The sequence below is a fragment of the Phanerochaete carnosa genome, assembly GCF_000300595.1.
Source record: "Phanerochaete carnosa HHB-10118-sp unplaced genomic scaffold PHACAscaffold_13, whole genome shotgun sequence".
Taxonomy (NCBI): domain Eukaryota; kingdom Fungi; phylum Basidiomycota; class Agaricomycetes; order Polyporales; family Phanerochaetaceae; genus Phanerochaete; species Phanerochaete carnosa.
The window spans coordinates 118,250-140,992 of NW_006767640.1; the positions used below are offsets into that span (position 1 = coordinate 118,250).

The window sequence follows — 22,743 nt, forward strand, 5'->3', positions numbered from 1 at the left end:
TGGAGCAAACTTCAGAAAACGGCATCCAACTCGGCCTGAACCTCGAACGACGAAGATGTCGATGCCGTGCCCTCGAAAGATGGCGGATGTTCAGGCTGCGTTGCGCCGTTAGGCTGATCTTTTGACATGTCCTGGAAATCAAAGTCGCTGTTCTCGTCGTGCGAGTCGATTAGCGGGTCAGCGAAGATGGGAAGAATAGCCTCCGGAGCCAGGGGATGGCCGACGTCGGGGTTTCCAGCAGCCGACGGAAGTGGCTCGACCGGCCGGTCATCGTTCCGCGGTGGAGCATCTCCAGTGTGTTGAGCCTGCGCCTGCGCGGCCGCAGCAAGCCCCGCTCCGATGATGTGGTTGACTGCGGGAGGGCGGTCAGCTAGGCATGGAAGAGGCAGGACAACAAAAGCACTTGCAGTCTTTCGCATGAGCTAAAACGCGACGTACACGCCTGTCAGCAGCCGCACGGGCGGGAAACGTCTGGTCAGGACAGCTTGCACTCACCGGGGTCCTTCTGCCGCTGGCACTGGACGCCCTCGGGGCAGTCTGGCCGCCGCAAAATGTGCTCCTCGAGAAAGCCCTTCTTGCGTTCGTGGACCCACCACTCCTTGAAGCCCCAAAGGAGGACCTCAGTCGCGCACATGCGGCAGATCCGGTTTCGCGGGGCGCTCGGGTCGGGGTCGACGCCCGGGGAGACTGGGTGGACGTCCATGAAGAGATCGGACTCGATGAGGGGCGCAAAGCCGCGCGGCGTGCCAGTAATCATTGTAACAACCTACCCTCCATGTTAGCGTTTATGAATGCGCACAGGGGAAGCGGAGCGTACCTCGCGATAGATGTGTCGTGGCGTCAGGCCCTGCGCTGTTAGATAGTCAAACATGATGTCGACTTCAACGGTGTTGCCGTCGAAGATGTCATACACTTCCCCGCATTGAATGAGGTCGCCCAGGTCAGAGAGGCCGTGAAGGTGCTGCGAGAGCAGAGGCGCAGCTACGCAACGCCCAGGAATGCCGATGCCGCAGAACGAGACCTGGCAGAAGTCACATTTCGTCGTTGATGGTGCTCGTATGGCCAAAACGCATTCGCTATACATGGTAGGAATTAAGCGTCCTGTTACGTCAGGGATACAGGGGACGTACCAATTGCCACAGTACGCGTGGCCAGGAGGCGCACCGTCATCGCTATGCCACGCATTATCTGGATCCGTATCAGGATTTGGAATAGGTTGGGGGCAGACCCAGCCCCATTCGTTGCCTGGCAGGCAGTGGGGGCACGGGTGAACAAAGTTCAGATTACCTTGAGGAATGCTTGGTTCAGGGGAGGCTTGTCTGGGCGTCGGAATCTGTGCGTACGTAAGCATCCGCACACTTGCAAGGCAGAGGGACACAACGCACCCGAAGAGCACCAGCTTTGTACATATCGTCCGCCTGCATTCGTTCGTTCATCGTTCGGGCCTTGGATGGCGCGTGCTTGACGAGCACGTCCGCCATTGTTTGCAGGGCTCGCGAGGGGGTCACTGACAGGGCCACTCCACGGCACGCCGGACAGTTGGTGCCACCGTTCTGAGGGCGAGTGCGTCAGCCACGAGCGCGCGAAGCAGGGCACAAGTGCCGTGTGCAAAGCCGCGCCACACACACCTTCACCCAGAGAACAATGCAGCTGCCGGTACACTTCAGCACGGACTCGAGGGCACACAGTGTGGGGGAGACATGCCGCTCACCTCCCGCAGAAGAAATGCTGGCACGGCGAGACGACGACGGGCCGGTAGACCAGTGCGGAGCAGCACCCGCACTGCAGCTCCTGCTCGAGCTCGTCCGCGAGCGCACCGCCGTCGACGCCCGGGCGCGACTCACCCTCGTGCGCGGCCCTCCCACCGCCCGCGCTCCTGTCCGAATCCCTAGACCGCTTCCTGCTCGAGCCCTCCTCGAAATCGTCCGAGCCGAATGTCGACGAGGCACTGCGCTTCAGCGACGGCTCTGGCGACGGCTCGCTGTGAATGAGCCGCGACACGTCCATGGCGTTCCTGCGGGCGGTGCTGGCGATGCTGACGGTCGTAATGTGAGGCGGCGAAGAGTTTGGTATGAGTGGCAAGGCGGCCTCTGACATTCGGTGGTCGGTACACGGTTATGAGTGACAAGATTTGGTTAGACCATGATTTCCTGCGGGCCTAGGAGATCCGACGCTCTTCAAACTCAGCGGTTGTGGCGGGCTTGAGCGCTCAGTGTACACTTCTTTGCGCTTTGGATGGCGAGAAAATTAGTTTCACGGTACACGAAGGCTGGTAATAATATTCGAAAGGATTACAAAGACCCACGATGGCTAAGAGATCAGAGAAAACGTCAGGAAGCCTGCTGCTGAGAGTACCTCACCAGCGAGGCACATTCGCAGCCCGCTTCGTCGGAGTTCAAAACATCCCGCTTCATGCGGTGAATGACTTGGCAGCGTCCCATCCACGCAGTATCACCACTAAGAGCTGCAGTAGACATAAAGCAGGAAAGGGGAGTATACACCGCCTGATAGACTTATTTCTAGACGACTTTGTGAGTTACAAGTATCCAGCACCAGCGGCTAACATTAATCAGATGCTAGAGCAGCTCTTGGATGCGGCCTACCCTACTAGAGGCCGTGTATCTCCTCTAGACGGAGATGAATCGAAAGCAACGAGGTAAATCCATGCTAGTCATGCCAGACGTCGAACCTGACCCGCATATTTGAAAATCCGGGAAATTAGGCCCGTCCTAAACGGATAGCAGCGAATATCGGATGCGACGAGCAGAGGCAGCTCAGGAAATATTCAGCGGTGTGTGCCGAACGATTTATGTCATATCAGATTTCTGATGTCCTCTGTCAATATTGACAGACCTGTGTTATAAAGGCTGAGGCCCGACCGACGACCAACCAACCGAAGCGAAGGCGACACAAGTTGTGATTGCAATCAGAAACGGAGGTCCCTAGAAAATACCTAGACTGCGGGGCGTTTGTGGCCGCACAAGTGCAGCGAAGGTGGTAAGAGGTCAGTACGCAGTGGGCCGGCCGTCGCTACCCGCCGTCGGCCAACAAACCGTCCGAAGCCGGCGCGATACAGTGGCAAAGACTGACGAGAGTTCACCGGTCCGCCAGAGCCTCTGAACGGCTGGGAGCTGCACGGCGTTGTATGGGAAGAACGCTGAACCGTGGCGCGGAGCAAGTCGATGATGTCGACCGGCCATCGGGACGGACGCCTCTTAGTTCTGCACAAGGGAGAAGAGCGCACGAGCATGTTCGTCGCGATAGATTATCTACCGAAGCGTACCGACTTGTTGGTGTTTATTGCAAGACAATAGGAAGGAGCGCGGCGAGCGTCATGAGGACCGCGAGGATCGAGGAACGCGAGAGTCGGAGCAAGCACGGCGCGGAAGGTTTGACGGAGAAAATTTTCTGCAGGGGAAACACCGGGGGCACGCCGTTGGAGAGGGCCAGAAGCGGGCCAGAGCGACAGGACACATCTTTCGCGAAAAGCCGTCGTCACTGGCGCCGTCGCGCTTGCTCTCGGGGTCGGAAGATGCAGGGCATGATAGATGGCAATGGAACAAAAACGAGAAGAGGTGGCGAAACCGGTACCGAGTTCAGGCCGGGATACGGGCAAGTCTTTAGAGCATGCGGTCTTTGTTACAGTTGGAGGATCTCCGCATGCGTACCTGGAAATTCCGCGTGTGCGCTGTGTGCATGGCACCAGGCTCTGGTAAGAAAATATGCGGATATTTTGCGGTGGAAAAAGTACGGCTTGGCAGCGAGCAGCACAGACATGGCGATATCCATTGCTAGAGGGCGCAGGCCGATCGTGATGGCAAGGTTTGGATGCGCCTTGCCTCGTGGGGAGGCGCACGATCGATGATGTGCGCGATGCCGACGACTGCACGACGTGGGAGATCTAGGGCCTTTGCGGCAGTGCATGAGGTGCGCCAGCAAGATTGCAGAACGGGGCGCGATTCTCAGCCAAGCGCAGAATAGCGTACCATCATTGGGCAAGTCTTTCGCCGTCTGAACTCGAAGTGGTCTAGGACGAAAATTGAGCGGGCGGTTTGCTTACACGGAAGCTGGGGTACTTCTGAAGGTAAAATATTCAGGGCAGGCCAGACGTAAAAGAGGTAGAGTACCGACAAGACCCGAGAGGACGTAAGTGGTCGCGATGTCCGTATAGCGCAAGCCACTAGTCCAGTTTTAAGCCTCGGGCATGTCATGGCGCGAAGGCGATGTGAGAGCGACAAGTTGGCGACGGGCCGCGGCTCGCAGTGGTCATAGGCAGCAGGGCCCACGAGCTGAAACACCAATGGACGGGGTGTTCACAACGGCGAGCATGTCTATGTTTCGCGGCCAGAGGGAGGACGCTGGGGACGGAGCCACCAGGGGGAGGATCGTGACGGCATGCTTATTGCGGCTGATAGATGATGGGCGTCGACCGAGAACGCCGGGCAGCTGCTTCGCACGACGCTGTGCGAATTACCTGCTCAAAGGTTTATCCCCTCGGAGACCTCGACGAGCCAATCAAACGCGCGGGCGCGCGACGGTCTGGACGGTTCCTGGGGCGCAGTTGCCCCGCCGACGCTCGTCGCTGCGAACCGCTTCTGCGCCGCCATTTGCTCTGCTCTTCACCGCCCGCTGCGGCCGTGGGCTGGCGCTACGCTTTATTGCGAGTTGCCTAATCCAGTTAGTGTTTGTGGCGGAGCGTTTGCCTCCAAGAGAGAGATCGTTTATTCGAATATTCGTTTCGATTTCTTTGTGAGTGCGAGTGCGTTCCGCATTCGTACCTCCGCCCGGTTGGCATGTGTTACATCAGCTCCTCCTCGCATCCCTCTCTCCTCTTCTCCCTCAACTGCACCCTTCGTCGTCCTCGACACCGACTTCCGGGCCCCTCCCCTGCTCGCCCACCGTCCTGCGTCTCCGCCAGACGAGAACACACCGGGTGCTATTGATATAAGCTCGCACCCACAATAAGCCATTGCCACCCTCGAATCCGGTAGCCGAGGCCTGATGTCGGGTGCTCTTCCTTTTCCTACGTCGGACAATCGCTCTCTTATATCCGGGGACGTGGTCCTCCAGGGCGGCTCGTATCCCTTCGCCTACGAGCGCGACGCTCATCTCGACCACAGCCCACGCAGCCAGCCTTCGTCATCCAACCCGCCGCCGCCAGCAGACGGCAGACACGCTCCATCGTCACGCGCGGCTGACCTGGCCTTCGCCGCCCACGGCCACCCTCATCTTCCTCCAAACGGCACTCCCGGGGCATCATCCGATCAGGAAAGGCTCACTCATGCCTCACAGGGTTATCAGCATGTCTCTCCGTCTTACCGCGACCAATACCTTCAAATGCATCCCGGCACCATGTACTCCAGCTCGGAGGATTCTGCGCTCTCTGCGTACCCTTCCAGGTCCTACGACCCTGCTCTCTCGGACGATCGCTCTGCTGTGTCGCGCTCCAGTGCTTCGCGCTCACCCCCAGCCGAGGCAGACCCGCTCGCGGTCGGCCATGGCGCAGACCAAGCCCCAGCCAAGGCTCCGTCAAAACGTCGCGAAAAGCCTCGGATTGACCTTGCTCCAGACCAGCCTCTGACTACCCAAGGGAAGCCCCGAGCCAGAGTTTACGTAGCCTGTGTTCAATGGTGAGCACCCCATGTCGGCACGCACGCGAGCCCTTCTGACTCGACCGGTCCCAACGACTCAAAGCCGAACCCGCAAAATACGATGCGACGGGGCCAAGCCTGTATGCCACAACTGCAGCCGCCGCGTCGCCACAGGCGCGGACGACGCGACACCCTGCACGTACGACGCCGCCCCGAAGCGGCGGGGCCCCGACAGGAACCCCGGCTCGCGCCAGCGGGTGCCCCCGCAGGAGACCACAGAGGGAGGCAAGGTGCGGCGCCGACGAAGGCGAGGCACGGGACCCTCGCCTGACAGGGGAGCTCCCATGGCTGCGCCGGCCTCCATCCACGCGCTCGCAAGCTCCGGCGACGTGCTCGCGCCTGAGCCGAGGGTCCCACAGATCTCCGCACCGGCCCTCGCCCCTGCGTACGCGCTCGAGCCGCTTGCACCGTCCCAGGCAAGTTCGTCACGCACCGTGCGAGCGGACGACATCTATCGTACTCCGCAGCAGGGGAGCGTGGCAGCCCGAGTGGACGAAATGGGCACGAGCAATGCTGGGCACGTCTCGTCGCTGAGGGGCATCATCCATCCATCCAATAATCTGCAGCGGCTCGTAACTGTGTCCGAGCCGCCGTACTCCCATGCACAGGTATGTCATGCTCGTGAGCATGCTTTCCCTTCATTTGAACACGATAGGATCTGATACCGATTTTCTGCTCAGATATCACCGGTACAGCAGTCTTTTGCACAGCAATCGCCCATTCAGGGAACTCCCTACGCAAGCTATGTTTCCGCCAATAGGTCCTCAAGCTCGCACGTCAGCAGAGAATTTGAATACGACGAAGACAATGACCAGAACACGGGCGGCATTGGCCCAGAGCCATCGATGCAGCTGGCGCGCGACACTTGGTGGGACGCTTTGCTTTCGATGTACTCGAGTCACGCGCACCCGCTCATGCCAGGTGGCGCCGCCCTTACGCCCGGTGTGCGGGACACGATGTCTCAGCGGATTACGGCCGACCTGCGTTTCTTGTTCCGCGCGTCCAACTACTGGTTCGCGTTCTTCAATGTGCCGCGGTTCTTCGCCCGCCTGCTAGACCCAGTCAAGCGATCGTCGTTGCAGCCTAGCATCGTACTCGCCGCGCTGGCGGCAGCCAACTTCATCAGGAGCTCGGAGCAGGAAGACGGGGCGACAGGCAGGTCGTGGGCACTGACACTGCTCCAGGAGGCGCAGGGCTCGCTCGAGTCGAGCATCAACGCGCGGTGGATAGATGAGAGCCTGGTGCAAGCGAGCTGGGTGCGTGCACATGCTTAGTCACCTCTTGCCCGAATTCCGCCGCTGAGTCACCCCGTCCCACCCCTTGTCGCACCCAGCTCATCGCGTTCTTCGAGATCTCGGCCCACCCGCTGCACAACGCGATGCGCGTGCGCAGCGCGCTGAGCATGCTCGACTCGCTCATCCGCAGCCTCGCCATGTCCGCGCTCGACCGCGACGACCACCGCGTGTCGCGCTTCGCCACGCGCTCCGTGCCGACGGTCGCCAGCGCCGAGTACGCCGGCGGCGGCCGCGACGCGTGGGACCTCCGCGCGTCCCACGCACACGCCCCCGGGCACGCGCTGCCGCCGCAGCCGCCCGCGCGGGCAGAGTGTGCGTGCCAGGCGTACACGCTCGGCAGCAACTGGGGGCACGCGCAGGAGCTGACGCCGCTGTGGCTGATGACGCCGGCGTGGCGGGAGGAGCTGAGCGAGGCGGAGGTACGCAAGGAGGAGTGCCGCCGGCTCGTGTGGAGCGCCGTCATGATGGTCGCCGGCTACACGAGCTACATGGCGGCGAACAACGTCATGCCGACGATCGACCTCACGCTCATGGAGCCTGCGAACGTAAGTGTCTCTCCACCTCATTTTAAAAAACATTATCGCCGGGCCGTTGTGCTGACACACCATGCAGTACGCGTTGCTCTTCCCCGGTGAGGAGCTCATGCGCGCGTCCGCGGGCGGGAAGGAGAGCGTCTGGGCGCTGTACATGCGCACGATCCTCCTGTGGCACAGCTGCGTGCGCATGCGCTGGGACCCGTGCCGGGCGGACGCGGAGAAGGCGCAGTTTGCCGTCCAAGCTTGGCTCGAGGTGGACAAGATTCAGAAGGCGCTCGACGCGCACACGTGTGGTGTCGAGCGAGCATTCCTCTTCCAGGGGAGGGAGTACCTGTTCAAGTGAGTCCTTGGAACTTGGCGACTCGAGCTGGAACCAACAATAGTTTAGCACGCGTATGTGTATATCATTCGAGTTTAGGAGGTATATTCCGCAAGTCAACGCGTACGCCCCTTCCTCGCCATCTTTCTGACTTTGGCTCATCGTAGTCATGCAGAAACACAAACATGGTCTTCCACCGTCAGAAGGCGGAGGAGTGGCTCAAGCATCAGGCTTCGATAGCCAAGCGGACGATGTATGGTCTGCAGAGCATCACGGGCCAGCCGAACGTCACCCTCGCGCGGAGGCCATTCTTTGGCTCCTGGTTCATGTCACAAGTGTCGAGGTGGGTGTCGCCGGCGCCTTTGGAAGTACGTCTGGTTGCTTACGTCTCGTCAGGGCCTTATTGCTCTGGTCGTGTGACCATAGCCTCATTGTCGCCTTAGAGGTGGCAAAAGCACTACTTGACCCAATCGAATATTTGATGTCCATGTGGCCATGTCCAGGTTAGTATATGCGCTTTTTTTGACCTCGTCTCGTGGTAGTAACTTTCAGTACAGACCAAAGAAAGCGCTACGGTGAAATACGGACGACCCTAGACCGAGCGTGCTACGCAGCGGGTATACCCCCACCATCGCCAGGGCCGCAGCACCCAGGCGCGCCTCCTGAGGCTGCTATCGCTCCTGCATAACACACCTGTCATCTACGTCTTGTTCAACATCAAACAAACCTGTGCACCTATGACTCTCGCCACTTTTTGTTGTATTGTCTAGGCTGTACTGGCGCTTGCGTAGCATGCTGTTGTACCACTGTATTCTCTTTCTTCGGGGCCCCTTCTGCCTGGCTGTAGCTATGCCAGAGCACAACGTTATTACTTGCCAATCCCAGCGGATGATCGTCTTGTTTGCCGGCGCCCGCTCTCCATGCGACGTTTATTGATCCCTGTGTGCCTGTGTGCAGGCTCGCGCGTCCGTTCTGCGCGGGCAGGTGATCCCGCGAGAGTTGGCGAGTCTGGGCGGCTCGTGCACATCATTGCACCCGTCCACTGTACCCGCTCCCGCGCGCTCCTCGATCGAGCCGCATCTTGCAAAGCATCTCGCAGAGAATCTGTGGATGCTATCTGAGATCGAGGCGACCAGCGGATGGGATGGGCCTGGGCGGCTTGGCACCGGACTTTGACTCTCGCAGACTTGACTAGGGCTCCGCCTGCAGGACGGAGTTGCCATACGTGTGTCTAGTCGTTGGGGATGGTAACACTCTGCTGGCATAGAGTGGTGGGAAAGACTGATGAAATGTCTGTCTGACAATGATGAGGGCGGTGGGTACCAGGCTGACGAGAACCTTCACCCGACCATAGTCTGCAGCGACCACAACAGGTACCTTGTTACCTCCAGTATTGTCCATAAAGCTCGTCACAACAGAACATGTGCTGGTACATCTCGTGCTGGCCCTCGAGGCAGGGTAGAGACAAACTGAAGCTACGCTGATTACTATGCAATTCATCAAGTGATTTTGCCCGTTATGTCATCTGTCGCACTCAGGCGCATCTGTTCGCTACAAGACATGTAGAGATGGTAAGATCTGAGATCTGAGCAGCCAGACATCCCTTGTATTACAATATACTGTAGCGGAGTGAACAGTACAAACCGGTCAGTGAGGCGTGACATGTCAGTTTTTAGGGCCAAAATATTGGCTAATTTGATGCTTTTGGTTGTCCTATCCGCAAGTATAGCCCTTACTGAAAGCCTAGACCTGTTTAGAACGCCAGACGAATATCACACTGCCTAGAACGACAAGTTTGGGCTCCCTTCAGACCCGCGATAGGCCATAAAGCGCGACAACGAGACTAAAATTACAAACTGGTGAGGGGGTGCGTTATGCGTTACGGTTTGTACCGTTCACTCCGCCACAGTAATCTCGCGAGGCGCAGCATCAGGATTCAGATCTTCAGATATCGATGTTTCAACGCGGGACGACCGCAAACAGCCGCTTCAGAGCTTACACTGCACACGCTATATAAAGCCCGTATGGTCGTTGCGAGGCGTGTAGAAGGGAGTTGTGGACGGTGCATGCGGGCGAGCGGAACGTCGTGGGGGTCGGCTGGCCGAAACGCATGCGTCAGTTTGCCATCTTAACTCTGCGGCATTGCTGGCTGCTCGTCCCGAGCTTCAGCAGAAGGTGAGTCCATCACTGTAAATCCTACAGAGGCAATCTCCGAAGCCCTGGTGACAAGTTGAAATATTCTTTTTCCGGGGCATCAGAACGCCTGTTGCATGAAAACGATGGCCTTCCAAGTTTTCCCGGGCCAGCTTTCCCGCGACTACCGTATCCTCCGCCTGCCTGTTGCAAGTCCACAGGCGTTTCCGCGATATAATCCGGCAACTTTGTTCGTTCTGGGTGCCTTTCTCTCGCATACCTCGCCAGCTCGCGTGCGAGACGAGCCTAATGTGAGTCCTCCCTCGACTCCCTGACACGTCCCGCGATGATCCTCACTCGGATCCCTTTTGCCAAGGACTTGTGATGAGACAATCAGTGTATCACATGCCACCAGCGTATTCTTTTCCTTCAGTCTGTTACCCTTTCATCACTATTGGACACAGACGCAGCTACACCGCAGCTGACTAGTACTGCCGCCGCGTATTGAAACGCGCGGCGTCAGCGCTGCTCGGGCTCTCTTATGTGATGATGAGACTCCTACGCATGTCTAAGTTCCGAGACATCGCGAACAGTATATAGACACTGTCCGTACAACCGTGGATACAACTCGCTCTCCACTCTACAACCCCATTGCGTGTGCCTCTATTCTACGCAACCAATAGGTGAGTGGCTTGCCCTGCAAGTTGCATCGCACCCCGCTGAACCAAATGCATGTGTTCTAACAGACATCCCGACTACCCATTGTTGACCAAGGAGAAATCGATATTTAATTTGAGGGTGACGGAGGGCGACGGTCCAGGAGTGCAGCTCTCGCCATCCGCCTCCGGGAGCCCTGGCTATCGTTCTTGCGCTTTGTGTACTCCAGCGCAGCCGCCCAGGCAGACTCGCACCCCAGATTCTCGAAACGATGAAGCTGCTGTCGCTCGTCTCGTGTATTACCTTCATACTCGGCGGTGTCCAGGCCGCTGACTTTGCGGGTCCTGCACCCCAGGGCGAGGCTATGAACGTTCTGCACGATGAGATCGCGCGACCACGCGTGACCACGCTCCCCACGGCACAGCTCAATGCGTTGGCGCCGTACTCTGAGTTTGCGCGTGCGGCGTACTGTGATTCGAGCATCATTAACGGCTGGCAATGTGGGCGTACGTGATTCGCACTACCCATACACAACTACGGTTTGCTGAAACACCCTTACAGAGGCGTGCCAGGCTGTACCAGGATTTGAGGTCACTCTGACTGGTGGCGATGGGAATGACATTCAGCTATGTGAGTCCACCGATGTTTGCTATGCATGCATAGGCTTAGGCTGACGCTCTGGTGCGTTTGCTCCAGACTACATGGGATACTGGCCCTCCCAAAATGCTGTGGTAGTCGCCCACGAGGGTACTGATCCTACTCAGTTGTAAGCTGCATATCCTTGCTAGTTGAATTTCACGCCGAGTTGAATGTCCCTAGCCTCTCCGACCTGACGGACGAGGATATCGCCATGACAAAGCTCGATCAGACTCTGTTTCCTGGAATCTCTACTTCGATCATGGCACATCAAGGCTTCGTGGACGAGCACGCGAAGACGGCGGCGACCATTCTTGCAGAGACAAAGAGGCTGATCGCGGCTAAGGGTACGACGCAGGTCATCCTGGTATGTTTTCCCAGCATATACTTGGCCCCCAGCAGTAGACTGAGTCTCGTCGTGAGGTTGGACACTCACTGGGCGGCGCCCTGGCGGAGCTGGACTCGCTGTTCATGACAATGAACCTGCCCTCGAACATCCACATCAAGGGCGTTACCTACGGCACGCCGCGCGTCGGGAACCCCGACTATGCGACGTTCTTCGACTCAACAGTGTCCGACTTTAAGCGCATCAACAACGAGCTGGATCCAATCCCTATTGTCCCCGGACGCCTTCTCGGCTTCTCGCACGTCCACGGCGAGATTCACATCGTCTCACCAGGCGACGCCGTTGCGTGCCCTGGGGACGACGATGCGACTGACGCACAATGCACTATTTCTACCGTGCCGAATATCATTGATAGCAATATCCTGGATCACTTGGGGCCGTATCAGGGCATCTGGATCGGTGCTATGTTCTGCGCCTGAAAGCTTCCTTGACGGATCAAGGTGAACATTAATGATTGCGATATTATTTATGAAGTTAGGACTGTTTCGCTAGTGTATCAAAAGGACTAAGAGTTTTATACCGTCACCTGTGTCCGTTTGGTTTTGAACGAGCCTCCAGCCTGAAGGCTTGCCACCTCCAAAGGCGCGCAGAGACTTTGACGCTTAGGTTCAGCGAAGGATTGTCTTGTTTGCCGGCGCCCGCTCTCCATGCGACGTTTATTGATCCCTGTGTGTCTGTGTGCAGGCTCGAGCTCTGCGTCCTTCTAGGTCCGTTCTGCGCGGGCAGGTGATCCCGCGAGAGTTGGCGAGCTCGGGCGGCTCGCATCATTGCACCCGCCCACTGTACCCGCTCCCGCGCGCTCCTCGATTGAGCCGCATCTTGCAAGCAGGGAGTTTGTGGACTGGATGCTATCTGGGATCGAGGCGAACGGCGGACGGATACAAGCGAGGCGCTTGGCTTGGCGCCGGACTTGGACTTGACTAGGGCTCCGCCTGACGGAGCTGACATACATGTGTCCAGTCGTTGGGGAAGCTCATCACAACAGAGCATTTGCGAGTTCATCTCTTGCTCGCTCGTGCAAGTTTTCGAGGGTTGGGCAGAGACGAACCGAAGCTACGCTGATTACCATGCAATTCCACAGGTTAATCAAGCGATTTCGCGGGTCATCGGCCGCATGCAGACGCTCCTGTTCACTACAAGGCATGTAGAGATGGTGAAGACCCGAGCAGCCAGACGTCCCTTGTATTCCATTGTAGTCTCACGAGGCGCAGCATCAGAAATTATGTAATGCAGAACGGCCGCAAATAGCCGCTTCAAAGCCTATACTGCACACGCTATATGAAGCCCGTATGGTCGTTGCGAGGCGTGTAGAAGAGAACTGCATGCGGGCGAGGAACGTCGTGGGGGTCTGCTGACCGAAGCGCATGCGTCGTTTTTACTATCTGGACCCTGCAGCATGGCTGCTTGTCCCGAGATTATGCAGTCCGTCGCCGCGAATCCTTCAGAGACCACGTTCCAAGCCTTGGTGGCAAATTTGAATCTTCTTTGTCCTGACATCAGAACGCCCATTGTATAAGTACGACGGTTTTCCAGGTTCCCTAGGCCGGCTTTCCCGCGACTTCCGCGTCATGCACCCGCCTGTCGCAAGTCCAGAGACATTGCCACGTAGATGCCGTTACATCTGCAATTGGTCTTGGAATATAATATAGCAAACTCGCTCGCTCTGGATGCCCTTCCCGGCAAGCCTCGTTAGCTCGTGGGCGAGACGAGCCTGATGTGAGTCTCTTCGACTCCCTGGCACGTCCAGCGATGATCCTCATTCGATTCTATTTGCACCGGCATGACGGACTTTTGATGGGTCAATTAGTGTATCACATGCCGCCAGCATATTCTTTTCCCTCAGTCTGCTACCTTTCCATCTCTCAATTGGACACAGACGCAACTACACCACGCGAGCCTGACAAATGTGACCTTGTCCTCGGCGTCCAGCCGACCGCCGCCGCGACTGTGCGAAGACGGCCCAACTCGGACGCATGCGTCCTAACGGGCATCTTGGCTGCCCACCGTTGGCGAGGGGGGAGAGAGCCCACAGTATATAATCTGAGGGCAACGGAGGACGACGGTCCAGGAGTGCAGCTCTCGCCATCCGCCTCCGGTCGCCCAGGCTATCGTTCTTGCGCTTTGTGCACTTCAGCGCACTCGCTCAGGCACACTCGCACCCCAGATTCTCGATATGATGAAGTTGCTGTCGCTCATCTCGTGCGTTGCCTTCGTGCTCGGCGTTGTTCAGGCTGTTGTGGTCCCTACACCCTCGGACAAGGCTCTGGGCGTCCCCCATGTTGAGGTCGCGCGAGCAGGGGTGACTACACTATCCACGACACAGCTCAATGCGCTTGCACCGTACACTGAGTTTGCGCGTGCGGCGTACTGTGATTCGAGCATCATCAACGGCTGGCAATGTGGGCGTACGTGATTCGCACTACCCCCTGCATGTATGACTGCGATTTGCTGAAACACCCTTGCAGAGGCGTGCCAGGCCCTACCAGGATTCGAGGCCACCCTGACTGGTGGCGATGGGAACGACATTCAGCTATGTGAGTACACTGGTGGTTGCCGTGCATGCATAGGCTTAGTCTGATACTGTGATCTTTTTGCTCCAGACTACGTCGGATACTGGCCCTCCCAGAACTCTGTGGTAGTTGCTCACCAAGGCACTGATCCTACCCAGTTGTAAGCTGGATATCCTTGCTTGTCGAACTCTGTACTGAGCAGAACATTTTCAGCCTCTCTGACCTGACGGACGTGGATATCCTCATGGCAAACCTCGACCCGACTCTGTTCCCTGGAATCTCTACTTCGATCATGGCACATCAAGGCTTCTTGGACGAGCATGCGCAGACGGCAGCGACTATCCTTGCCGAAACAAAGAGCTTGATTGCCGCGAAGGGTGCAACACAGGTTATCCTGGTACGTTCTCTCAATATATGGCTAGTTCCAGCAGCGAGCTGACTCTCGCTGTAAGGTTGGACACTCACTGGGCGGCGCCCTGGCGGAGCTAGACTCGCTGTTCATGGCTATGAACCTGCCCTCGAGCATTCACATCAAAGGCGTTACCTATGGCACGCCGCGCGTCGGCAATCCCGACTATGCGACGTTCTTCGACTCAACAGTGCCCGACTTTGAGCGCATCAACAACGAGCTGGACCCAATCCCTATTGTCCCCGGACGCTTCCTTGGCTTCTCGCACGTCCACGGCGAGATCCACATCGTCTCACCAGGCGATGCTGTTTCGTGCCCTGGGGACGACGACGCGACTGATGCACAATGCACAATTTCGTCCGTACCTAATATCGCTGAGAGCAATATCCTGGATCACTTGGGGCCGTACCAGGGCATCTTCATCGGTACTATTTTCTGCACCTGAAAGCTTGATAGATCTCGGTGAATGGTGGTTGCGGCGTATCATTGTGTTCTTTCTAAGTTACGGCTGTATAGCTAGTGTATCAAAACGAATAAGAGTCTTGTACCACCACTTGTGGCTGTTTATTTTGAACAAACCTCCAGACTTGCCATCCCCGGCCTCCCGGGCCAAAGGCGCGCAGAGAGTTTGACGCTTTGGTTCAGCTCTCCTTCGACCACACCAACATCCTTTCGCTGGCCTCTTATATTTGACGTCGCACGCTGGATTCGTCGACATATAGACACTGAAGAATAGAGTCTCTTCACATTCCTGACAGTCACTCTTTACGAACCCGAACCATAATTCGAACTACGACATCCTTTGCGATGATCTCGTCGGCCTACGACTCTGGAAGCCCATCGTCTGCTCCAGATCATGCTATCACGTATTCTATGAGCCTGCCTAGCATTACAAGCTCCTACTCGACGCTGTCTGGATTCTCGAGTTCGAGCTCGTACCATCGGGGCGGTGCCGACGCGTCGTTCAGTCTATCTAGCAGCCTCACGTCCATTGAAGACCTGGAAGCTGTTCCTGCATGCGAAGACTGGAATCATCGCCCACTTTGTCCCACGGCACACGAGTCTATCCCGCCGTCCGAATGGACGAAACGAAGATCTCTACGTGAACGGCTCGTCTCCATCCGGAACAACATCCGAAGATGTGCGTCCGATCTCGCGCAAGGAGCCTCGTTCTACAACACTGCCGTCGGTCTCGTGTTCTGCTATTATGCCTGGACGCTTCTCCTAGCCCTATCAGGGTCCGGCGGTCAAGTTACTGCGGGCGACGCCGTGGACGTCGCACCGTGCTATGCTCTGCTAGTCGCTCAACCACCCAACAACGGCTCTACCGGCTCTGGTGACTACTTCATTCCGACTCATCCTTAAGCTGGTTGAGGTGAAGGCAGACTTATTGGACACGAGTTTTCGGCTACGAGCCCTTGTCAGCGAATGGACCGTGCATATTACTTGGAGCATCACATGTAGTTCGGGTCCTACAGTTACGCCACATGTGTAATAAAGCATGCTAATGGGAGCCATGGCGTAGTGCCCTCGGTGGTTTCAAAGGAGATTCGAGTACAACAATATCGGCTAAGTCTATCCACAGCTGAGTGTCTGAAATTCGCTGTATGAGAAGCTTGAAGGACGAAAAGAGCATAGCTTCGAGTCAAGTCATAGAACGCGGGCAACTCAAGGTGCAGCGGAAGCGTTCAAGATGTTCCTGATGTTTTGTGCTAGCGCCGTGACGTCTAATTAGATCTGACCGCCAGGTCGTGGAACAGTCGTTGCTGTCATGCTCGACTCTTGACTCCTTTCGTCTGCATCCTCCCTTCTTTACACACACTGACGTCGGTCCTGTGCAGGGCTATGGTATCCCCACACGCAGTGCCGCCACCCACAACCGTCGATCCACGACCTGAAGCTGCGAAACACGATGACCCCCACAAGCTTCGCAGGAGGTTCATAGGCCCCATGCCAGAAAGAGTCGCGTCTCAGTTAGACAGCACCGTAGTGGTGTCGCGAAAGGGATGGCTTCGTCGCTTTTCTCGTCGCCAAGGAGACACAGACGAGGATGCAGGAGTGCACGATGCCATTCGCGAATACGCACTGCAGTTTTTCTTGGGCCAAGGTGGGCGTGAAGAAGACTGGGGAGAAAACGCGGAGCGGGATGTGCGCGAGGAGATGTATCGCAAGTGGGAGCAGACCGAATGGGCCAAGGCGCGTACACGTCGGCGGGAAGCCAAGTCTAGCCCAAAGCAGTGGATAGGTACCTCGTTCGACGTCGGCGTTTTCCTGGGAGTCAACATGTTTGACGCGACACGGACGATCTACACCACAACGGAGGATGGGATGGGTTCCACCATTGGCTCAGCAATGCGCGATCGTGCTGTGCCCTCAACTTTGGCGACAGGGCACGACACATTCGTCACGGCACCCTCAGAGCTGGTAGACTCGTCTGCATTGCAGGACGGACTCTCCCCACAAATGGACTCCCCTCGAAACTCTTTCCCCTTCTCTAATGGGAATACCTACAGGCCAGGTAGTCCTAATTCCGCGACGCCATTGCTTGAGGGTTCGCCTTCTTTGGGAGAGGGGAATCTTCGACCGCCTGAGCCCACGAGGACAAGGACCAGCAAATCCACTCCTGGTATGTCGACATCTGCCATCTCAAATACCACACAAGGACATCTCGACATCCTGCGGTCGTCCAAGGGCAAGAAGAGGATGGTTCACTACTCCGACGAGCCCACACCTCAAGAAGAGCCTGCGCCACCCGACCAAGTCTTAGCTCGAACAGACTCCCGGGTGGAAGACACGAGCGCCGGTGCAGCTCAACATGCACAGGAGGCTACGACCGCCGAGCCTAAGGATGCCGAGCCCGATGTGGTCATGAGAGGCGAGTTGACCCCAACTCTGACTGAAACCTACTTACATTCGTGCTCCAGACAGGATGCTTGTGCAGATTTTCTTCACCGGCATTGACAATCTCGGTGCTGGCTTCGACGAAGCCAAAGCGCGTGTGACTCCGCACGTACAGTACTATGACTTTTCAGAACACATTGTCGCGTGGAGGAAAGGCCGCATAGAGCTATATAAAAACTACGTGCGTACAATCTCGCCCTCACTAGTCCGCATATATCCGCACCTTGTTTACATGTTGACAGTCCATCCCAGGTCGAGAGTGGCTAATCGGTCACAAACAGTTGGCATTTATCATACCTCTGAAGACCGGGACACGTCTTTCTCTCTATTCGTTCACCGACTTCACTTTTTGCTTGACGTGCCCTTACAGACTTTTGCGAGGGAAAACCGCGCTTAAGGGGCGTCTGCTGCTGGGACTGAAGGGAACAGTTGTTTTTATATTCAATGTCAAGGCGCGTACAAGGGCAGCTGACTGGTTCTGGAAGCTCTGGTGCGTGTTGACTGGTGGAAAAGTGCAACAAGATTTTGACAAGGTCACAGGCAAAAGCTGGGTGGAGAGCTACCGACGTCTGTCGAGCTAAGATGTCCGCGGCTAGACACAAGAGTCAGAGTTGACGTCCCATCCGGGGAATTCAGCACTCTCGAAAAGGCTTACGCAATTTTTACACCAGAGAACACGGTGAATCTTTGCAAGCAGGTCATGCATTCGGTTGAAGACTACGATGCCGTGATTGGCAAGGCTCTCAGTGAAGGTTCCTCTCTGCAGCTTGCCTGGCGTGTCGATGCAAGGCTGGACTGGGTCTGGCAAGCAGAGGACGTTACAGGCAAGCGCCGTGACTGGGCTGTCCTGTACGGCCTATCCATAAGACAGGTGCGCCTTGATCTTTTGTCGATCTGGCACAGCGGCATTGGATAGTTACCTTCCACCCTAGGCCGGAAAGCCGGTACATCTCGAACTCCGGCTGGAAGAGCACCGCACGACGCGTCTGCACCTGAAAGATGGCACACGACTGGACGAGCCGCCTGGTGTTGAAGGCTACCTGGAGCGCGTCCAGCCCAACTCTCAGTCGAAGCAGGCTCAGTATCTTTCTATACACGACGGCTACGTTTTCTTCGTCAATGCCGCGCAAGCGCACCCACCGCCTCCGCCTGGCCCGCCATCAGAGATCAACGACCCCGATGCCTTGCGCAAGGCCGAGGCTTCGCGTGGCGCTCAGCAGGTACTGACTGCGAACGGGTTGTGCGATCTGAGGAGCATTGTTGTAGTCAGGCGAGCGTTTCAAACTATTCCGCGGCGCACAGAGGAAGCCGATTCTCGTGACCATCCGGAGTGGGAAGATACGCCCGAGTTCTGGGAGGCGGTTGAGCAGGACGAGGAAGACCTCCGGGATGCAGGAGGGCCCGGGGGTATCGCGAAGGCATCTGATGCGACACAAATGCGGCTTCGCCGGTCGTTCGAGCTGGTGCTCAAATCGGGGAGCATAGTCAGGTTCGAGGTGCGCTCGGGACCTTCTGATCCGCCGTGACCACCGCTGAACGTTTTGTCAGGCATACTCCGCGCAATATGCCCTCGAGTGGATCGCGCGCCTACGGCCGCTCATCTCGTACTGGAAGAAGCGTCACCAGGCCGACGCTCACAACGAGATGGACGTTATGCATACCGCGACCGGCCGCCCGAGGATCACGCCTCACAAGCACGTCGACAGCGAGCAAGACGAGCTCCCGGAAGCGCCGCCAGACCCTGAGACGTCCTCACCAGAGCTTTCGTGGTTCTATGACTGGTGTCTGCTCGAGGGGTGCAGGCCGATTAGCAAGACAGGACGGCTGTTTGGAAGAAAAGGGTTGAGAGGACAGTATCAGTAAGTGCTGGTGTTACGCTGTGTTAGCCAACATGTCTGACTCGGTGCAGGCACATGCAACTAGTTTTGGTCGCGGGTCACTTGGTTGAGTTCAATATAACCAGCACATCTCTACACCAACGCAGGCGCGGTACCGTTCACCTGCTGGACGCGTATGTCTGTTCAGGCCATCTTGCAGCCCAGCACCTGCCGGAGGGACAATATCGCCCCGACGATCCGCCCTTACCGCGACGGTATCAAGACGGACTCGAATCGGACGACCTCGACGAGGATACTCTCTTCATGGTTTGGTGGCATCGAGTCGCAAAGAAGGTCCCAGAGACTTCTGTGCCAGCGCTGGCGGCGAAACGCAAGACATCGGTCTATAGGACGAGGAGCAAGCTAGAGCGGGATGCGTGGGTGTGGGCCATCAAGGCAGAGATAGAGAAAGAGTTGAGAGCCTCTCGGGAGAGGGAGGCCAAGCTAAGGGAAGCAGGTGGATTGATGCCGTGACACTCATGATTGGACCTGTGAATCACTCTATGTATACCCTCAGCATATGAATCCTTTTATTCGATCGTATCATAGATTTAATGGGATACTCTTTGGACTGTACAGCCGAGTGAAGGGCATTATGTCCGGAAGAAGAAAAACAGTCTACTGCTTTGGCTTCTTGGCTACGGCAACTGGTCAGTTTACGCTATTGGTGGGAACCAAGTACAACCTACCTCCGTATCGACTGCGAGAGGTGAGACGATTGACGACTGGACCACAGTCAAGCACACCACGTAAGACTTTGTACCTGCATGCCAATACACTTGTTCAAGCGCACGAACGCACGTTAGACATGAACTATCGCTCACCGAACACCAGGTAAATCCTGTGCACGACCACCTCGAACCATGACGACACTGTGCTCCTGCAAGTTATGTCCTTCACCAGGGATGTACGCATGGATAGAATTTCCATTGCTAAGTTTGACTCGCGCGACTTTACGCTTGGCCGAGTTGGGCTTCTTGGGCTTCATAATGAAGACATGGCTGACGACACCCTTCTTCTGCGGACAGTTGTCGAGCAGCGGCGACTTGGGCATCGCCCTCTTCTTCTTATGCTTCCGCCGCGTGGACTGGTTCAGCGTGACAAGGGCCGGCGGCGAGGCGTGAAAGTTACGCAGGAGCGCGGAGAACGGAGAGGCAGTGGCAGGCCTGGGAAGAAGGGTGCGCGCCATGAGTGATGGTGTTGAGATAGCCCATGGCCGCGGTATGCGGGCGAGCGCGCGGAGGGCGGAGAACATCGTCAGGACAGACGGAGCGGGCGGGCGGTAAGACGAAAACGGAAGGCGTCGGTCGCTCTCACGAGTTCACCGGCCCTAAAGCATCACGTGCCACACCTCTCATCGAGGAATCGTCGCGTACCGTGTCATCCTCAACGCCCATCACCCGGACTTTTCACTGAATTTAGACAATATGCCTGTTGCGACGTCATCCCGCCGCCTGCGCAGGCAAGATACCGATGATATCGAGGATGCCACTGCGACGCAGGTGCGCGATGAGGAGGTCGACGACGTCGAAGCTGCAAGCCAGCCGCGCCGGACCAAGGGCGCGAAAAGGGACAAAAAGGCGAGACAAGAGCTTGAAGACGAAGGCGATGAGGGGGGCAACGATAATGGCCAACACGTCGATAACCCCCTGGCAGACTTCGCGGACCAGCCGATCGACAAGCAGCAAGCAGGGCGTATCAGTGGACTCTCTCAAGATTGGGCACAGATCAGGGGATTACATAATTCTTCATATTCCCTTGTGCAGGACATTGGCTCTGCATTGGCAGAGTTCACGGAAGGTGAAAAGGCTGAGAAGGTGAGTCTTTATACACGGCATTTGTACCGTCAAATGACACCCTACCAGAATTTGGCCGAAATCGACAAGATGATGAGATCCCTAATTGACACAGAGAACGAGCTTCGGGCGCATGAAGACACTCTAACTGATTTATACCAGCAAGTGATACGTGGCGAAGCAGTCGTACGTCTATCACCATTCCATTGGGACCTCACACTCACCTTCTGTGCGTGTAGCCCGAAGTTATCTCTCGTTACGACAGCGGGGTTGGGACACGACAGAAGGACTACGGGAAGAAAACTTCTCGCCAGAAATACGCCAAACACGAAGACTATGCCAACTTCCGCCAGGGAATATATGTGTGTAGCTTGCTCGTGATCTAGGTCCAAGGCTAATGTTCTGAGCAGGAGATACAACATCCTGATGAAGCCATGCCGCCGGTTGCGGATTTCATTCCAGCAGGTTTGTCCTGGTGAATGGAACCATCTGTCCGTGCTAACACAGCATGGCCCTTTCAGAGGAAGGCGATGATAGCGACGATGACGACGACGTCCAAGTTGGAGGGGTTACACAGGACTATAGATGTCCTCTCACACTTAAGCTGCTCGAGGATCCGCTCACATCGTAAGCGCGTTTGTTATTTCTCCAGGCAAAGAGTCTCACATCTGTTTCAGAAGCGTGTGCAACCACTCTTTCGATGCTTCTGCCATCCGCGAGTTTCTCAAGAACGATCGGACGGCGCGTCAGAAGTGCCCGAATGCGGGTTGCCATAAGATCATCTCACTAAATGATCTTAAGCCCAATAAAGAGCTCGCCAAAAAGGCCAAGGAAGCTGCACGACGTGAACGCATGCGCGAAGAGGAAGATAGCGAAGACGACGAGAATGTCATCGAGTAGGCAAGATGATCGTTCCGGGCTCCGCACTAGTTTAGAGGTCTGTAATGGATACTGTACTTCGTTTGATTGATTGTGCCATTTCGCTAGATGTGCTCATCTTCGAAGTTCATTCTGAGTTCCTTGTTCAGGTTTGTCCACCACCTTCGCATATTACATGATATCTGCACAGATAATCAGAACAATATTCATACCGAATGGCTCTCCTGCCACTTGGGATAAGATTATGTAAAGATGGCGTTCGTCCTTAGGTCTTAGGCTTTATGCCGTGTCCGGACTTTGGTAAGTGCAAAGTCGATGCCATGTTCGATGCCGTATAGATGTGCTCATTTACGTTTTCTGTAAACCACAGTTGATAAGGGGCCGCAACGCACCTGGCATAAACTACCAAATGTACGTATGTCTCCGGACAGGTTGCCCAGGCACTAACGAGTCCGTTGGTGGTTGCCAGGTTGCTCCCTCACCGTCCCAAATGCTCCCGCACCCCTTCTGCTTTGTTGTTTGTATTGCAAGGAAGATATGCAAATGGACGGTTGTTCAGTACCCACAAGTGAACGAGAGAGTCTGGAGGATGTGTGTTCCTGATACGCGGTGCTTGCGCCCTAATTGCTCACAGATCTGCAGAATTCTATACACAGTCGTCAAGGTCTGTACAGAGCCAAGCGCCCTGCACATGAGAGACCGTGGGTCGGGTAACAATAACCGTCCAGAGCGGAGCAC

At 56.5% G+C, this 22,743-nt stretch overlaps 8 protein-coding genes across 8 annotated transcripts; 6 read left to right on the top strand and 2 right to left on the bottom strand.

Moving 5' to 3' along the window:
• Nucleotides 1-475: 475 nt before the first annotated feature.
• Nucleotides 476-2,007, bottom strand: PHACADRAFT_106383 (uncharacterized protein; the record flags this gene model as incomplete). Its single annotated transcript, XM_007401517.1, has 6 exons — nucleotides 476-766; nucleotides 818-1,076; nucleotides 1,131-1,333; nucleotides 1,386-1,553; nucleotides 1,629-1,650; nucleotides 1,712-2,007. 6 exons carry the CDS (start codon nucleotides 2,005-2,007, stop codon nucleotides 476-478), a joined length of 1,239 nt encoding a protein of 412 aa, XP_007401579.1.
• Nucleotides 2,008-5,330: 3,323 nt separating this feature from the next.
• Nucleotides 5,331-8,676, top strand: PHACADRAFT_265028 (uncharacterized protein). Its single transcript, XM_007401518.1, has 9 exons — nucleotides 5,331-5,630; nucleotides 5,695-6,259; nucleotides 6,332-6,907; nucleotides 6,985-7,491; nucleotides 7,559-7,821; nucleotides 7,871-7,924; nucleotides 7,977-8,144; nucleotides 8,198-8,304; nucleotides 8,359-8,676. Exons 1-9 carry the CDS (start codon nucleotides 5,353-5,355, stop codon nucleotides 8,487-8,489), a joined length of 2,649 nt encoding a protein of 882 aa, XP_007401580.1. The 5' UTR covers nucleotides 5,331-5,352; the 3' UTR covers nucleotides 8,490-8,676.
• Nucleotides 8,677-10,657: 1,981 nt separating this feature from the next.
• PHACADRAFT_214075 (uncharacterized protein) lies at nucleotides 10,658-12,326 on the top strand. The gene is made up of 5 exons (XM_007401519.1): nucleotides 10,658-11,097; nucleotides 11,153-11,221; nucleotides 11,288-11,357; nucleotides 11,411-11,594; nucleotides 11,651-12,326. The coding sequence occupies exons 1-5, from the start codon at nucleotides 10,863-10,865 to the stop codon at nucleotides 12,050-12,052; spliced, it is 960 nt and encodes a 319-aa protein (XP_007401581.1). The 5' UTR covers nucleotides 10,658-10,862; the 3' UTR covers nucleotides 12,053-12,326.
• Nucleotides 12,327-13,628: 1,302 nt separating this feature from the next.
• Nucleotides 13,629-15,112, top strand: PHACADRAFT_265032 (uncharacterized protein). The gene is made up of 5 exons (XM_007401520.1): nucleotides 13,629-14,038; nucleotides 14,099-14,167; nucleotides 14,234-14,303; nucleotides 14,357-14,540; nucleotides 14,596-15,112. Exons 1-5 carry the CDS (start codon nucleotides 13,810-13,812, stop codon nucleotides 14,995-14,997), a joined length of 954 nt encoding a protein of 317 aa, XP_007401582.1. The 5' UTR covers nucleotides 13,629-13,809; the 3' UTR covers nucleotides 14,998-15,112.
• Nucleotides 15,113-15,212: 100 nt separating this feature from the next.
• Nucleotides 15,213-16,083, top strand: PHACADRAFT_265033 (uncharacterized protein). Its single transcript, XM_007401521.1, has one exon. It carries the CDS (start codon nucleotides 15,360-15,362, stop codon nucleotides 15,915-15,917), a length of 558 nt encoding a protein of 185 aa, XP_007401583.1. The 5' UTR covers nucleotides 15,213-15,359; the 3' UTR covers nucleotides 15,918-16,083.
• Nucleotides 16,084-16,397: 314 nt separating this feature from the next.
• On the top strand, nucleotides 16,398-19,804 carry PHACADRAFT_106034 (uncharacterized protein; the record flags this gene model as incomplete). The annotated part of the gene is made up of 8 exons (XM_007401522.1): nucleotides 16,398-16,884; nucleotides 16,981-17,431; nucleotides 17,481-17,634; nucleotides 17,696-17,949; nucleotides 17,994-18,324; nucleotides 18,386-18,949; nucleotides 19,002-19,312; nucleotides 19,363-19,804. 8 exons carry the CDS (start codon nucleotides 16,398-16,400, stop codon nucleotides 19,802-19,804), a joined length of 2,994 nt encoding a protein of 997 aa, XP_007401584.1.
• An 82-nt stretch (nucleotides 19,805-19,886) lies between these two features.
• Nucleotides 19,887-20,585, bottom strand: PHACADRAFT_265041 (uncharacterized protein). Its single transcript, XM_007401523.1, has 3 exons — nucleotides 20,155-20,585; nucleotides 20,020-20,093; nucleotides 19,887-19,968 (listed from the first exon to the last, which is right to left on the bottom strand). Exons 1-3 carry the CDS (start codon nucleotides 20,517-20,519, stop codon nucleotides 19,949-19,951), a joined length of 459 nt encoding a protein of 152 aa, XP_007401585.1. The 5' UTR covers nucleotides 20,520-20,585; the 3' UTR covers nucleotides 19,887-19,948.
• A 166-nt stretch (nucleotides 20,586-20,751) lies between these two features.
• PHACADRAFT_265043 (uncharacterized protein) lies at nucleotides 20,752-22,074 on the top strand. Its single transcript, XM_007401524.1, has 6 exons — nucleotides 20,752-21,147; nucleotides 21,196-21,312; nucleotides 21,366-21,488; nucleotides 21,537-21,591; nucleotides 21,648-21,753; nucleotides 21,804-22,074. The coding sequence occupies exons 1-6, from the start codon at nucleotides 20,758-20,760 to the stop codon at nucleotides 22,024-22,026; spliced, it is 1,014 nt and encodes a 337-aa protein (XP_007401586.1). The 5' UTR covers nucleotides 20,752-20,757; the 3' UTR covers nucleotides 22,027-22,074.
• Nucleotides 22,075-22,743: the final 669 nt, after the last annotated feature.

Coding starts and splice junctions, on each gene's coding strand:
- PHACADRAFT_265028 (XM_007401518.1), top strand. CDS start 5,353: ATGTACTCCAGCTCGGAGGATTCTGCGCTCTCTGCGTACCCTTCCAGG. Junction 6,260..6,331: donor CGCCGTACTCCCATGCACAG/GTATGTCATGCT, acceptor TTTTCTGCTCAG/ATATCACCGGTACAGCAGTC. Junction 8,305..8,358: donor GTCCATGTGGCCATGTCCAG/GTTAGTATATGC, acceptor CTTTCAGTACAG/ACCAAAGAAAGCGCTACGGT.
- PHACADRAFT_214075 (XM_007401519.1), top strand. CDS start 10,863: ATGAAGCTGCTGTCGCTCGTCTCGTGTATTACCTTCATACTCGGCGGT. Junction 11,098..11,152: donor TAACGGCTGGCAATGTGGGC/GTACGTGATTCG, acceptor ACACCCTTACAG/AGGCGTGCCAGGCTGTACCA. Junction 11,595..11,650: donor GTACGACGCAGGTCATCCTG/GTATGTTTTCCC, acceptor TCTCGTCGTGAG/GTTGGACACTCACTGGGCGG.
- PHACADRAFT_265032 (XM_007401520.1), top strand. CDS start 13,810: ATGAAGTTGCTGTCGCTCATCTCGTGCGTTGCCTTCGTGCTCGGCGTT. Junction 14,304..14,356: donor GGCACTGATCCTACCCAGTT/GTAAGCTGGATA, acceptor GAACATTTTCAG/CCTCTCTGACCTGACGGACG. Junction 14,541..14,595: donor GTGCAACACAGGTTATCCTG/GTACGTTCTCTC, acceptor TCTCGCTGTAAG/GTTGGACACTCACTGGGCGG.
- PHACADRAFT_265033 (XM_007401521.1), top strand. CDS start 15,360: ATGATCTCGTCGGCCTACGACTCTGGAAGCCCATCGTCTGCTCCAGAT.
- PHACADRAFT_265041 (XM_007401523.1), bottom strand. CDS start 20,519: ATGGCGCGCACCCTTCTTCCCAGGCCTGCCACTGCCTCTCCGTTCTCC. Junction 20,094..20,154: donor CAGGATTTACCTGGTGTTCG/GTGAGCGATAGT, acceptor ATTGGCATGCAG/GTACAAAGTCTTACGTGGTG. Junction 19,969..20,019: donor CTCTCGCAGTCGATACGGAG/GTAGGTTGTACT, acceptor CAGTTGCCGTAG/CCAAGAAGCCAAAGCAGTAG.
- PHACADRAFT_265043 (XM_007401524.1), top strand. CDS start 20,758: ATGCCTGTTGCGACGTCATCCCGCCGCCTGCGCAGGCAAGATACCGAT. Junction 21,592..21,647: donor TGCGGATTTCATTCCAGCAG/GTTTGTCCTGGT, acceptor TGGCCCTTTCAG/AGGAAGGCGATGATAGCGAC. Junction 21,754..21,803: donor CTCGAGGATCCGCTCACATC/GTAAGCGCGTTT, acceptor CATCTGTTTCAG/AAGCGTGTGCAACCACTCTT.